Source organism: Silurus meridionalis, chromosome 24 (assembly GCF_014805685.1).
Source record: "Silurus meridionalis isolate SWU-2019-XX chromosome 24, ASM1480568v1, whole genome shotgun sequence".
Classification (NCBI taxonomy): Eukaryota; Metazoa; Chordata; class Actinopteri; order Siluriformes; family Siluridae; genus Silurus; species Silurus meridionalis.
The window spans coordinates 9,297,379-9,312,204 of NC_060907.1; the positions used below are offsets into that span (position 1 = coordinate 9,297,379).

The 14,826-nt window shown below is 41.7% G+C and overlaps 1 protein-coding gene across 4 annotated transcripts in view; it reads right to left on the reverse strand.

Annotated features, from left to right (window-relative positions):
* Positions 1-2,978: 2,978 nt before the first annotated feature.
* raph1b (Ras association (RalGDS/AF-6) and pleckstrin homology domains 1b) overlaps positions 2,979-14,826 on the reverse strand; it is a 53,684-nt gene continuing 41,836 nt past the window's right edge. For all 4 annotated transcript variants that reach the window (XM_046837260.1, XM_046837259.1, XM_046837258.1 and 1 more), the window contains 10 exons: positions 11,906-11,983; positions 8,475-8,634; positions 7,709-7,830; positions 7,553-7,618; positions 6,562-6,705; positions 6,014-6,124; positions 5,040-5,138; positions 4,800-4,920; positions 4,248-4,390; positions 2,979-4,033 (listed from right to left, as the gene is read on the reverse strand). In XM_046837260.1, coding sequence (XP_046693216.1) covers positions 3,107-4,033; positions 4,248-4,390; positions 4,800-4,920; positions 5,040-5,138; positions 6,014-6,124; positions 6,562-6,705; positions 7,553-7,618; positions 7,709-7,830; positions 8,475-8,634; positions 11,906-11,983 — 1,971 coding nt within the window. In that variant the 3' untranslated portion in view covers positions 2,979-3,106. The remainder of the gene's footprint in view (positions 4,034-4,247; positions 4,391-4,799; positions 4,921-5,039; positions 5,139-6,013; positions 6,125-6,561; positions 6,706-7,552; positions 7,619-7,708; positions 7,831-8,474; positions 8,635-11,905; positions 11,984-14,826) is intronic.

Genomic DNA, 14,826 nt, shown 5'->3' on the forward strand with positions numbered 1-14,826 from the left:
AAGGTTTGGACATTGATCTCAAGATGCAGGACATGAGCTATACACACCAAGCCACTTGAAGTCCATGATATATAAACAACTGTTAACAGAAGGCCTGAATTCTTGGCATAAGACCAATAATTGTATTCAGGAATCAGAAACATACAGTTAAATCTGGTGATATTGTACAGTAACATATTGAAATGATGTGAATTGTGTAGAGAAGTCAGACAGGTTCAACACATTCCAAAAAAAATCTCACAGTATTCTGTAAGCATTCATGAAAAGTCTCTTCGGTTCTTTTTTGAGATTCATGAGACAGGCTTATTTTGATGAAATGTCCCATTAAATGTTTTCCAAATCTTTCCCAAGGTATTTGTCTCAACTGTTACCTATAAAGCTAAATAGCATTTTATGCACTGAGAAAACTGCTACTTAATATCACTCAAAGAGTTGAAAAACATTTTTTTTTAAACTTCACAAGCAACCAAAGAATGCCAAGCATATTCACAGGCATATTAAATCCCTCTCTTTCAGGGAAACGGGAAATGCCAGGCCAACCAAAGACTCTCAGTACAAAAACACTTAAAACTTACTACCTTTCACACAACCATAGTCAATCCTTAACAGGCATATCCTAAAATAAAAAATGTCTTCATGTATTTAAATAAATTCATATAAAAAAACAAAACAAAGGCAAAATTCATCCTTCTTGTAATTTCCCTATAGTTCATGACATTCAACCACCCAAAACCAAATTAGCTTCTGTAAGCTTAATATAATTTTGCCATTAAGTTCATGCAGTACCAGTATGTTGCAGAGATTTCCTTCATGTCATTGTTTGAAAGAGAATTTGATACTGAGTGCACCAGTATGACCATTTGACCTATGAGTAATTTTGATCACTCGATCATAAAGTTAAATATTGTTTAAAAGCCAGTTCCAATGATTGCTTTTATCCAAATCCCTTGTATGAGTGATCATCAAGGAGAATCCAAGGACATTCCAGTACTCTCAGTTTGTCAGTTTGGTGCTGTGGTCCCTTTTAGGCGGGGCAGGAGGTGGGCCTCGCCTTATTGTTGCATAGCCAGAAATGTTGTTGGACATATACCCACTCCCACTAAGTCTCTGCTGATCAAGAAGCTCTGGAGGAGGTGGAGGCAGTACCATGTCATCCATGGTCGCCACAGGGTCCAACTTGGCTGCAGAGTTTCGCAAAGACTTGCGCCTTAGAGTCCGATGCAAGTCTTCTAGAAAGTTTGGCTGAGAGCTTCCCTTTGGAGATGTTGGAGGTGCAGGACCTCCCTGCAGATTCGGTGACAGTGGTGGAGGCTCTGGAATTGTATTGTTGCGCCGCAATGATGTAGGAGGGGCTGCCTTCTTCAGGGAATTCTTACTCCATGTTGGCTGGGGCTGGGGGTTTACTACTGCTACTTTTGGGGTGCCTGGTAGGGGTGGTGGAGGTGGGAGATTTGATGTTTGTGGAGGAGGAGGAAAGCTGCTATTCTGAGTTTGGGCACTGGAGGAAAGATTTGTGATGGGCTGCTGGCTTTGACCCACTCTGCTCTGCAAAGCCATTGGTAGGTTGGCCAGGTTCAGCTTGCCAGGTTTAGGTGGTGCAGGTGGTCCCGAATATAAATCCTTGGATGGAGAACCAGAAGACACATGAGCAGAAGAAGTTGAGCTGGTGTTAAACTTGCTCACTAGATTTTGGCGGGACTCCTGGTATTCGGCTGAAAAGTTGGACTTGACACTGGAGTTGCGTAATGGGGTTAGGGGAACCTTTTTGCCTGCTCCATAGGATCCAGAAGGGGTCTTCGCGGGAGAGCTTAACTGTACAGGGGGCAGTGGAGGTGGAGGTGGTGGTGCAGGACCTGGTGGAGGTGGAGGAGGTGGACATGGAGGCGGAGGTGGTGGTGTTGGGAAAGTAAGTGTAGTATCTGGAGGTGGTGGAAACTCAGGTGATTGCTGTTGCTGCTGGACTTGTCCACCAGGCTGCCATTTTGGTTTAGTTTTAACGGCAGGTGCTAATGGTGGGGGTTTGTGACCCTCTACATTGTTAGCCATTAAGGGAACAGCACCTGGAAATTGGCTAGCAAGTTGTTTGACCAAAGATGATGTAGTAGTGGTCTGGCTCAAAGAAGGGATTGTTTTAGTGATGCTTTGCTGCTTGGGTAATGTAGGTGGTGGATGAGTTTTCAAAGGTGCAGGTGGAGGTGGAGGTGGTGGTGGAGGCGGAGGAGGTGGTGGAGTGCCTGGAAGAGGAGCAACTAGGGACACCTGCATAGGGCAACTGGATGGTTTTGGTGCAGTTTGGGGTGGAAATACTCCAGTAAAGTTTTTGGATAATGCCCGAGGTGGCCCTGAGGCAGATGGTGGGGGAGGTGGAGGTGGCGGAGGAGGAGGGGGAGGGGGAGGTGGCGCAAGAGCAGGAGCATGCTGAGGTGGAAGAGGAGGGGCAGGAGGAGTTGGTGGAAAAGGTGGAGGAAGTAGTGATGAATGAGTTTGACTGGTGGAAGCAGACTCATCTCTGGGTATGTTTGGGAACTTCAGGGCTAGAATGTGTTTGAGGCCATTGGAAGTTAATGAATGTGGAGTGGGTGTTGGTGGAGGTGGAGGAGGCAAACTGTTGGTTTGCAGTGGAGGTGGGGGAGGAAAATTCTCAGACTGTAATGGGGCTGGTGGTGAAGGTGAAAAGATTGGGACTGGAGAGGTGGAGGTGGTGGAAAATTTTGGGACTGAATAACTGGTGGAAGGGGTGGGATTGGATAGTTGCTGGAGGTGGTGGTGGGGAAAAGCATGTGACTGAACAGGTGCTAATGGTGGCGGTTGGGGAAAAGAGTGGGATTGGATAGTTGCTGGAGGTGGGGAAAAGCATGCGATTGAACAGATACTGAAGGTGGAGGTGGGGAAAAGAATTGGATGGAATAGGGGCTGGAGGTGGAGGTGAGGAAAAGAATGGGATTGAATAGGGGCTGGAGGTGGAGGTGGGGAAAAGAATGGGACTGAATAGAGGCTGGAGGTGGAGGTGGGGAAAAGAATTGGACTGAATAGGGGCTGGAGGTGGGGGAAAGAATTGGACTGAATAGGGGCTGGAGGTGGGGAAAAGAATTGGACTGAATAGGGGCTAGAGGTGGAGGTGGGGAAGAGGGTGGGACTGGATGGATACCTGAGATGGAGGTGGGGGAAAAGGATGGGACTGGGTTGATGGTGGAGGTGGAAGAGGTTGGGATTTGATGGATGCTGGAGGTGGAGATGGCAGTGGTGGGGATGGCGGAGGCGGTGGTGTGAACTGAGACACAGTGGCTGGACTTGGAGGGCCCAGTTTCAGGACAGCCATGGCTGAACCTGGAGCAGGCATTGGTGCTGGTGGAGGAGGAGGTGGTGGAGGTGGGACATTTGCTCCTGGTGGAATATTGTTTAGGTGGGGTTTCAAAGACTGAGAGGATAGTACAGGGAGCACCTGCTGTGCTTGAGGGTGTGGCTTAGAAGAATGAGAAGCATTCTTTAGGCGGTTGATGGTGCTGTATTTGGCAAATATATGTGGGCCAGAGTAGTGATGGACGCACACAGGAGGAGGGGGTGGAGGTGGAGGTGGAGGTGGCGGTGGGGGTGGTGGAGCTGGAGCTGGAGCTGGAGCTGGAGTGGACTGAAAACGATTTGGAGAGGTTTGGGCCAGAACTGGAGAGTGCAACGGTAGTACTGGAGAGGACTGGGTTAGAATTGGAGAGAGCTTGGATGGGGCTGGAGAAGGCTGGGAAGGAGCTGGAGTTGGCAACAGTGAAGCTGGAGCTGGCAAAGGCGGAACTGGAGCAGGCTGGGGCGGCGCTTGAATGGAAGTTTGAGTAATGCTACCACGATGTTGGGTGGCTGACTGTGCATATGGGTGTGGCACTGAATTTGACTGAGGCTGCACATGCTGCTGGGAATGTACTGAGGCGTTTGGATGCTGCTGTTGTTGCGCCAAATGCAGAGTGTTAACGTGAGCATGACTGGAGTGGCCACCATGGACACTGTGGATAGAATGGCTTGAACGCGTAGATTCCGGTCTCGACTGAGGGGGAAAGAATATATAAAAAAATATTTAATATTTAATTATTATTATACACCACTACAATGTATGTAGTGTTGTCTGCCTTCATGTGAACTAAAAACAAAGTTTTTTCTTTAGCAGTTTAACTACAAGTCGGCCCATGAATCGGTTTTGCCGATTAAGTAAGTTCACAAAACTGCAAATCTTCCTTTAGATGCAGATATTCACAACTCACTCTAGTAATTTCCTCCATCTGCGTGCCTCTCTTCCAGGCCTCAGAGAAAATGGAGCTGACGACACTCTGTGAGCGTGCATGTGTGGATGCGGTGCCATCTGAGACCCCGCTGTCTGTCTGACTAGAGTGGTTGGACTGCAACTCTACAACGACAACCAAAGAGGAAAAATCATTATGATCCAGCACTCTGGTCAATGCATACCAAATCTATAAACTTTTAAGATATTTCCTCATATGCTAAAAGATAAAAGATTGCGTGTATGTAGATTACTAATTTCCATCTGAGAAGAAATAGTTATAATCAATTATTAAGCACTCATGACATTTCACTTAGATCTTTGGATCAGATATCCTATTGTCACATGCTCACAATGCTTATATAGCACAATGAGCACTATGAAGGTGATTTGCCGGCTAAAACCTCTTCTCATGATTTGATTAAATGTAAAAAAACACTATATATTGATATCACCTTCCAACATGGTAAGAATAATATGAATGAACACGATACTAATCAGTCATATTAAGTGATAATGTTTGTATATGGCGCACCAGTGTTGCTGACTGAACTGCTGCCAGACTTGATGCTGGAGCTGGATAGAGATGACCAGTCGTAGGCAGCCTCGGTGCGTTTCATAGCCTCCTGATAGTTCAGGTACAGCTGCTTCCCATACTGCAAAAACATGTATACATCTCTAACATTAGTATAGTGAACCATACTAAGCTATCAGTATCAAGCTGGTTATATGGCAAACAATATAAGAGGTCTGAGATTAGTGTCAACTTGTTTACCTTGGCAATGCGGATCCCGTTGAACCACTGGTGTAGAGTTCTGACATCATCGCAGCACAAATACTTGATGTACTGTGACTTCTTCTGAATCTGAGGATGCTGTAAGGAGAGTTCAGGGTGTTACCATACCTAGCATGATTTCCAATGATGAGGTGGTATCTAGAGCTACCACCAGAGGGCAGCAATGGGTACTGGCAGTGCACAATAAATTACTCATTCATAATATCATTTTTTAATAGACAGTATGGAATCTTAAATAGTGAAAGTCCCAGAATACCTAAATACATGAATGTAGATCTTGTAAAAAGTGATTACACTGTAAAAAGGTTATGTATTATGCATAATGTACTATAGTTTCTTCCTGGAGTAATGCTTATATAAGCTATAATGGAATAAGCTTCACTCTCACCAGTCACGTGACTGTCACTGCTTCCCCCTCCTAAAGATTTGCTTTTGAATGGAATTGAAAAATTATATGTTCTTTCAAATGTAGAACTACAGTGACCCTTAAACTTACTTAAATTATAATTATAAGTGGAAGGATGGAGGGAGGGTTGCCAAATGATTTAAAAATTTCTGATCTACACTGTCAGCAGTTCTTTATCAAATTTCTATTTTGTCATTGTTTTTACCTCAAACATTGTGGGAAATATTACATGCAGGTATGATATAGACATTTTGAATTTGACAACATTGCTGGGGAGTTGCCGCAACTGTTTTTATAAAAATAAATAAATAAATAAATAAACCTGGACTAATAGCTAAATGGCATGATATCTCCCAAGCAAGCAGATGGCTTTGATATATGACAATCCTTGGAGGAAGCTGAAATGGAGGACTAATGGTATTACAACACACAGGATGCTTCGGGGTCAAACTCTAGGGACCATTTATGACCATAAATAGATTGATTTTAATGGCAAAGTAAGGGATATCTCACACAAACACACACTCACATACATATATTCACACACCTTAAGAGCGAGGCAGTAGTCAGTGGGGGCCTTATACTTGCTCCGGTAGTCTTGTCCGTAATAAACATTTACATGGTCCAGTTGCAGAAAGCACACCAAGTCTTTAGAGGCCTGGAGAAGGAACAATAAAGATGATGTCATTCTCTTTTATGTTACTCCATTACACTGATTAATTGGAATAAAGGTAATGTCACACTAAGGGTATATAAATATATAAACTTCATTAAAGAAAACTGCTCTCACAGTAAATGTGAGTTAAATATGGTTGTGCTTTGAGGAAAAGATGCATATATGTGGATTTATTCCCAAGCGGTTAAAGTCGATAGGCACAGTCACAGGCAGCAGATGGTTTACACTATGCTAAGTGGATCCATAAACAGGAAATACCAGTGAAAAACTCATTTAGTTCACTGTACTTTACACAACACACACACACACACACACACACACACACACACACACACACACACACACACACACAGTGATAAAAACAAGTAATAAAATGTGATAACCAACACACACCCACACACCCACACCCCCACACCCACCTTGGCCTTGCCCTTAGGCACAAAGTAAATGCCAGACGCGCGTAGTAAGAAGTAGCGCTTCTTCCACGACTTTTTCCCATCATCCTTCAGCCAGAGCACTCCCTCAATCTCAGGCACTGATACAGAGCCACCGCAGAAACATTCCTACTCAAAAAGAACACACACATTTAGCAAAAGCATTCATACCCACCTCAAGCAGTACATTAGTAGAACAAAAAGAAAAGGATGGGTTCTATTTTAAATCTGGTCCGGCCTAAAAAAAAATTCTTACGCACACAAATTTGAGAATTTACATTTTCAGCATTTGGCAAATGCCGTTTTCCAGAGCGACTTACAACTGAGCAGTTGTTGAGGGTTAAGGGCCTTGTTTAAGGGCCCAGTAGTGGCAGCTTGGCGATGCTGGGATTTGAACTCGTGACCTTCCGATCCAGAGTCCAATGCCTTAACCACTGAGCTACCACAACAATACAGGACAGCAGATCTGAACAGACTGATCAGAATTTAGAATCAATGTGGATCTTTGCTCAATCTGTACCTATAATTGGTCTGTTGATCTGATAGCAAGCATTTACATCTGAAAGTATAGAATTTGTACATCTTTATCCAGAGTGACTTACAACTAAGCAGTTATGGGAATGGCATCTTGGTGGTCTAACACAATTTAACCACTAAGCTACCACTTTGTGAAAGATACAAAACAGTTGACCAAAGAGCCCCCCAAACCCGCCCCTTTTGCATTAGTGCTCAAAATCAAACCAGAGATCTTGGAGCTGTGCTGCTCGCATATGAACTGATTCTTAATCATTTTATCCATATCTATGACAGATTCTCAGAATTCTAAAACCCTCTGACTAACAAGTCAAGGTAATAATTTAAAGAAGAGGGTGGACATAATTTAGCGTAATTTGCCCACATGATCACATTGTTCCATAGAATCCTATTATTAATATTACAATAAAAGTGTGTGCGTGTGTTTGTGTGTGTAAATGACCTCCAAAAGTGCCTCCTTGTTTCTGTCTGCCATTTCAGAGGTCTCCTTTCTTCCCAATAGGTAGTTCTGGGAAAGGATCAGACAGACAGATATTAAAAAAATTATATCAGAGAGTGAATCTTACACACATCAGGGCCAGGAGGTAAAAGGTCTCACCTGAGGGTTCTTGAAGAGGGCATACTTCTCAATACGCTCTATGAACATAAGCTTGTTTTGGCTGTCTCTGGTCCAGTTAAGAAGGTTCTCCACCAGGTTCTCGTGGTCCTCAAAAATGCGCTCTGAAAGCAGAGAGAGTGTGAACTAAAATTCTCCACCGGTAGAGGCAATTTTTTTATGGTGTTGGTTCTTTCTGATATTTGAGTGAACTGGCATTTTTGAGTGTTATGGCAAAAGCCTCTGAATTCTTGCTTACATGTAATTTATTTTCTTCATTTTTTTCATTCGTAATACATTTAGAAAGATTTCAAACACACTTCTTTTACATTGTCATTATGAGATATTGTATATATGTCCTGGTTGTATGTGGATTTGAAATGGGAGCTGAGGAATTGTCTTTGGTTTATAGTCTGGTTGATTTGATGTAGTTTGTTATCTGTTCCAACTTCTTCGAGGTGTACGAGTTGATCATTTGTTTGAGGACTGATGATGAAATTTTACAGCAGGATTCAGTCTACAAAACCCACCGCATTGTTTTTCCTCACATCCAAGCTCATAACAAATGAGCTTTCCAACTGTCATGAAGCACATGTTTTCACTGAAGAGCAATAAGTGTATGACAAGTAGCAAGATAGGGCGTATCCCTATGACAGTTATTTGGACACGTATCTCATTTGATTCCTCTAACTGATAAGTTCAGCCTGTTACTAAAGATCTCCCATCTTTAACTCGGCTTGGAAGTTGACAACGAGATAAGAGCACGTACCCATCTGTAGCTCGGTGATGGTTTCCACCAGAGCCCAGTCAGGACTGTATCCACAGTGGGATTTATCCAGCAGGCTGTCCAGCACCTGCCTCACACTCTGACGCTCGTCCACCATCATAGTCTTCGAGCTCTCATCTGACATGTGCACACGGATCACCAGCTGTGGAACAGGAAGATGGAGCAGAGTTATCAAACTACTAGTTAGTTTCTACACAGTAGTATAAATGATGAGCCTTCACCTTCCTGAATGAGGTGAGAACAGGATCTGAATTGAAGGCGAGGAGAAAGGAATTGCAAATTAATACAGATACAAAATTTCTGTCAGGAAATTGAATACAGTTATACAGTATAATATAGTCCATAAATAAAAAGAATATGAAAGAGAGGGACCAAGAGAGATACAAAGAACGAGATGCAAACAGAGGCCGAAATAAATATATATACACAAGTGAATATATATATTTGTACATGAAATTTCTACATGAATGAGAGAGCGAGAGAAAGAAAGAGAGAAACAGAAGAGCAGAGATCGCCAACAGGCCATACAGTCATCGTTCGGTCTCTCACACAAATACTCAAATACAAATAAAAACACACCTCTCGTTATTTTCCTCGATGATGCTTTGCAGACATGTAGATTTGTAACTTAACTATGTAGCTTCACATCACAAAAAACATATTGCAGATATTTGTTACAATAGTAATTTAACCTAGTAATAACCTCCTATCTCATATTTATTTTGGCAATGCTAGTGCATCTGTTATGAGTAAGTTCATAAACATCTTATGAATAATGCATGCCAGTGCAGTCACAAGGCATGGATTTATCCAGAACCATTTGACCCATAAATGGAAAAATACTTCACTTTCGTCAAATCTAAACTGTAACAATCATAAAATAAACTGCTGCATTGCGAATTCTTTAAATATGGTAAAGAAAAGTGCATAAACTCTGCTTGTTGTTAACCGTGACACACATGGCACTTGTTCATTAGATTACATTGGGCTCCACAGGCTGCATTATTTTGGCTGAACATCATCGTTTCCTTATAAACTCCTGATAAAGAAACAGGCGAAACAGAGGCTTGTTCAATACACTGAGCTTCAGTGTGTTCAGTGTGAATGGGTGTCAAATCGATGTACTGGTGCAATTAAACGATGCTCGCTTATATACTGGCCTTTAAAAGACACGTCTGGGCTCAGCTCTGAACAAACAATTCAAAACAGAGTGACTATTGTGTGTGGCAAAGCCTATGACACAATACATGATTGGGCAGATGATGAATATACATAATGGATTAAATAAATTGCATCACAATTAGCTAGTTCCAGTATTAAGTAGTTCCAGTATTAGGTGCAGGACATTTTTAGAAGCTCTTTAATTAAATTTAATGTCAAAATGCAAATATAAATTACATTTTTTTAATGTATTTTGATGTTTTTCTGCAAGTTCCGCTTAAATTTGGTCTTTCCAATTTCCATCCACCATACAACAACAGCTAACACATGCTTTCTTCTAAAGCCTGCCACCAGCATCTAACAAAACAAATTAAATGGTTCTGCATTGAGGAAAGTGCTTTCTCCCCTCTTCCAACTACAGGAGCCTATCATTGGCTAGTCAATGAGATTGGCAGACTAGAAACTGTCTGTAAACACCTCCAACCAATAGCACTGTCAGGTTTTTGCGTTTTTCACTCTTAGATAACTGTGGCATTAAACTCATTCTCATCTCTCATTTAGAGACAGTGGCAGAGCTGAAGATGTTAAGGTTTTTGTTGGGAGTGATGAGGATGGACAGGATTAGAAATGAGTTTATTAGAGGGATAGCGCATGTAGGACGTTTTGGAGACAAGGTGAGGGAGGCGAGATTAAGATGGTTTGGACATGTGCAGAGGAGGGACATGGGGTATATCGGTAGGAGAATGCTGAGGATGGAGCTACCGGGAAGGAGGAAAAGAGGAAGACAAAGGAGGAGGTTTATGGATGTGGTGAGGGAAGACATGCAGGTAGTTGGGTTGAAAGAGGCAGATGAAGAGGACAGGGTGGTATGGAGACGGATGATCCGCTGTGGCGACCCCTAATGGGAGCAGCCGAAAGGAGAAGAAGAAGAACTCATTCATATCAGCTTTGCGTAACAAAAAAAAAACTGCGTAATGACTTTTGGTATTGTAACTGTAAAAAAAAAAAGAAAATTCAGATGACAATTAAAAGGAAAGTCTCATTGTTTACCGAGACTCTGTGAACTGAAGTGTCACTCCAAATCAAGACTAAGCTCCTCTGATTTATCACCTGCATACACTGTACCCTGAACTGACATGCAGTATTTCTCATATTTCATATTTCTCTGCTTGTTGTGACATTTATGTGTATTGTTTTCGGTTCTGTCTATTGTGTTGGTTATTTGGCTGTGGATTGTTATGTGTTAACTGCAAATTTGAGCTTTCAGAAAAAGCAATTTTGAGAAACAGTTGAATGACAATGAAAATGACTTTTATGACTTGACTTAGACATTGGCACTCTTGAGATATGCCAATTTGCAATGAAGCTGCTATGGAGACTTTTGGTGGCCCAACATCGGCTTTTTTTAAATTCATCAGCTGACTGTACATATAGCCATCGTATTCAATCTCAGTGTTTTAATCGGCAAATGTTATACTTCCATGACTGTGAAACTAGTTTAGGTTTTCCAGGATGTGTGGGAATTCCTATACAAAATAGTAACACATACTGCTGTGTCAATCTTAGTGGTGCTCCTCTCTTAATAACCCCCCACCCCACCCCCCTCTGCACACACTGACCTATTTTTCTAGCACGCTCTCTCTCCTCATGCTGAGCAGCATCGAGGCAGCACATATACACCTCTATGATATTCATCAGCAACAATACCCTGATGGTTTATTATAGCTTTTATTAACTTAGCTTATCAAGTTACTGCCACAGATTTTAGTAAAACATTGATTATGATCCACATTCACAGAATCAAATCTTTAAATGCACTAATTTAGAAAAATATATAATTTTTTATCTACATATGGTAGAAAATGTAAAAATTTTACCATCTGAACGTGTGAGCAGACACATTGAAAATGTTCAAATAAAATAATGGTGATCTTGAATTTCATTTACAGCTCGTATCAGTTGCTCAGAATAAAACCTCGAATATAATTGAAATAAAAAAAAAATCTAATAAAAAATGTCAAACATTTTTAAGTAAAAAAAAGGAAACGTGTTAAAGCAAATCAACAACTAAAATCTTAATTTGATGCATTTTAAAGATTTTTGCTTCTTCCATCAACTTAATAGTTTAAAAGTAATTTTTTAGTTAAACAATTACACTTTGAAAATGTCAGAAGTGTCATGTGGTCAACCTCTAACCCTCTAACACACACACACACACACACACACACACACACGTGCATTGGTGCACCCACCTTTTTGACCTGCGCTTCTTTAATTTTCTCCAGAGCCACACGTATTTTTTCCGCCTTGGCTTTGGCAGCCTGCTCCTCCTACAATTGTATAACAAAGAAACGTTACTGCATAGACACACACATACATGCACACAAAACCACATACAATACCTTTACACCAGCAAGAGCACTGTGTACTGAACACCTATCTTTTGAAAAGCCGACAAGTGGATTTCTGTTCGTCTCATTCCCCATTTCAAATCAGCCATACCTGTCCCCTCCAACACGCCGTCATCATGTCCATGTTTGCTCTTCAAACCGAAAACACGCGGCAGCTTGTGTCTCTGCGTGCGCTCGACTATAAGCTCTGGACCTACTTGCGCATCCTGTCTCAGCTCTGCAACCTTTGGAGAACGAATGGTCTGCTTTTTTCATATGAAAAAGTCCAAAGCAATGGAGAAGCGAAGCGGAAAGTGTCACAGACGAAACTGTATGTCGATTCGTTTGGGAGAAAAGATCTGAAGGAGTGAGGGTTTAGATGAAAAGCCAACAGACACCGCCTTCAGCCAAAATGTCGATTCCATGATTAAGAAAAAAAATGAGGCAAAAAAAAATAATAAGTCAATCCTTTTCAGTCACAATGTGTATGAAGCTGCAAAGAATTGTGTGTGTGTATATGCCATGTCCAAACGCATGAGACACAGCTGGAGACATGGAGACACACTGAGGTGTTAGAAGGCAAGCTGCTGATCTTCAGCTCTACACACTGCACTCTGGAGGAGTGGGAGGGGTCAAAGAGAGGGAGAGAAACAAAAAAAGAGAGAGAGAGACAGGGAGAGAGAGAGAGAGAGAGAGAGAGACAGAGAGAGATAGAGATCCCCATTCACTGCAACTGTCAGTCTCTTCCTCATTCCTCCAGTCTCTTTCTTTTTTTCTCGACTTCACTCTTTCATTCTCTCATCATGGCCTGCTCTCATCTGTCTACTTTTTCCAATCTCTGTCTCATTTCTTGCGAGCATTTCCCTTGTTACTTTGCTCCATATATCTCTCTTCATTTCCTTCACATCCTTATCTGTTTTTTTTGTCTCCCTGCTTCAATTCTCTAAACACATTCTTTTGGGGTCCATTGCGTTCTTACTGTTTGTCCATACTTGTGTCTTTCACTCCCAGTTTCTTCTAGATTCCTCAGCTATATTTACTTTCTGTCTCCCTGTCTACTGAAGTACCTCTTGTTGTTTCTCTTCTTCTCCTTCTCTGTCTCTCATTGTTTTTTCCTCTCTGTGTTTTACAGCTTCTTTCTATTGATTTGTGTCTTTCACTGTCTCTCTCACCCACACAACGCGACTTTCTTATAGTCCCTCTACATCTCACGGTCTCTCTGTTTCACAGCTTCATGCCTACACTCCTTTCTCTCTGCAGAACAGCTGCATTTCCCCGGGACTGTGTCCAATCTTGGGGTCTAATCCCCCTCACAAACACCAGAGGCCTACACAGAAAACCCACAGCACCAATCGGTGTACAGCCAAAGCCTGAAGGCCAATCAGAGGGCGGCATTCTGATGACCTTCTTTCTAGCGGCCAATTACAGAGAGTCCAAGCAGACGTCTCCCATTAGTCCTTTTATCTCAGTCTGGGAAAAGAAACGGCGTCAGTTTGGGAAATTTATAGTCTGAGCCTGACAAGTCGACTCTCTTTAATGAAACACTTTTTTATTTACGCACTTGGGAGAAATAATACGCTTTGTCATTCTGCCCTTTCTTTTTGCCACTTTGCTTCATTTCCAATCTTTAGGCCAGGAGTGAGTGATAGGCTTCGGAGCAATGTATATCAAAATGAAAAAAGGAGAACAATGTAAGAAAAAATAGAAAAATCAGGAGAAATGAGCATCCAGAAATCATGCAGGTCTTTGTCAAGGGTAGATTCAACCGAGAGAGTATAAAGGAGAGAGAGAGAGAGAGAGATAACAGGCTTTGCAGAAGCTGTTACAAAAATATTCAAATTCCCTTTGAAGTCTCTTGCCTTCCTCTGCCCCCCTTCCTCTTCCTTCCTCGCTCCCTCTCTTCCATGTTCTGTAATTCATCATACCCCCTCAGCACTCATACAGAATATATAACGTGAGCTCAGTTCGGTCTTTCTTCTCATCACTTTTAAAGAAATATTCTAATGCTTTTCCCCTGCCACCAAATCTCTCTTATAGGAGTCCCTGAACCACACCCTGTTGACTGTTTTAAATGACGCATGGATCCATATCAACAGTACACTGTGACTGTGAATAAGTTTCCAAAAGAACAACCTTGGGTTAATGTAGGTTTGGGCTACATTACATAAAAGCGGTCTTCATTTTTCCTCAGAGAGTAGATTTCTTGTTACTGTCTTATCCATCATCCTATCAGCCAAAAGAGTCTTCGTAAGCTAACCAGCTTTCTGATTAGTAATTATTATTATTTTTAATTAGTGCAGAATTCACTGTGCATACTTCTTGGTTACTTCTGCACTTTGTCTGATTTGTGAAAGACTGCGATTAGTTTAAAAAAAAAAAAAAACATCAGTTTAAATGTACGAAGTCACTGCTGTCCTACTAATCCTAAAAGTATGTCTAGCTCCACCACAAAAACAAACTTTTTTTTATTAGCACTTGATAAAAGCAATAACATACAAGACACCTTACAGTTTATATATGTATTGTAAAGAGCTTCCTGCTCTACAAAGGTGCAAAATGACAACAAGACAGGATATTTTTTGAGAAAGTCCAACAAACAATGGAATTTTTGGGATTTAAATGGGCAAAGCTCACAAATGTGATAACTGGCGATACACCAAGCATAACCGCCACAACAGGGGGGCTGCCTGGCCTTGTTGGTTAGGAGTCAGATAAACAAAGACACAAAAACACACACACATTGTCTACAGATACAAAGCAAAACCATCACAGAGCTGACATCT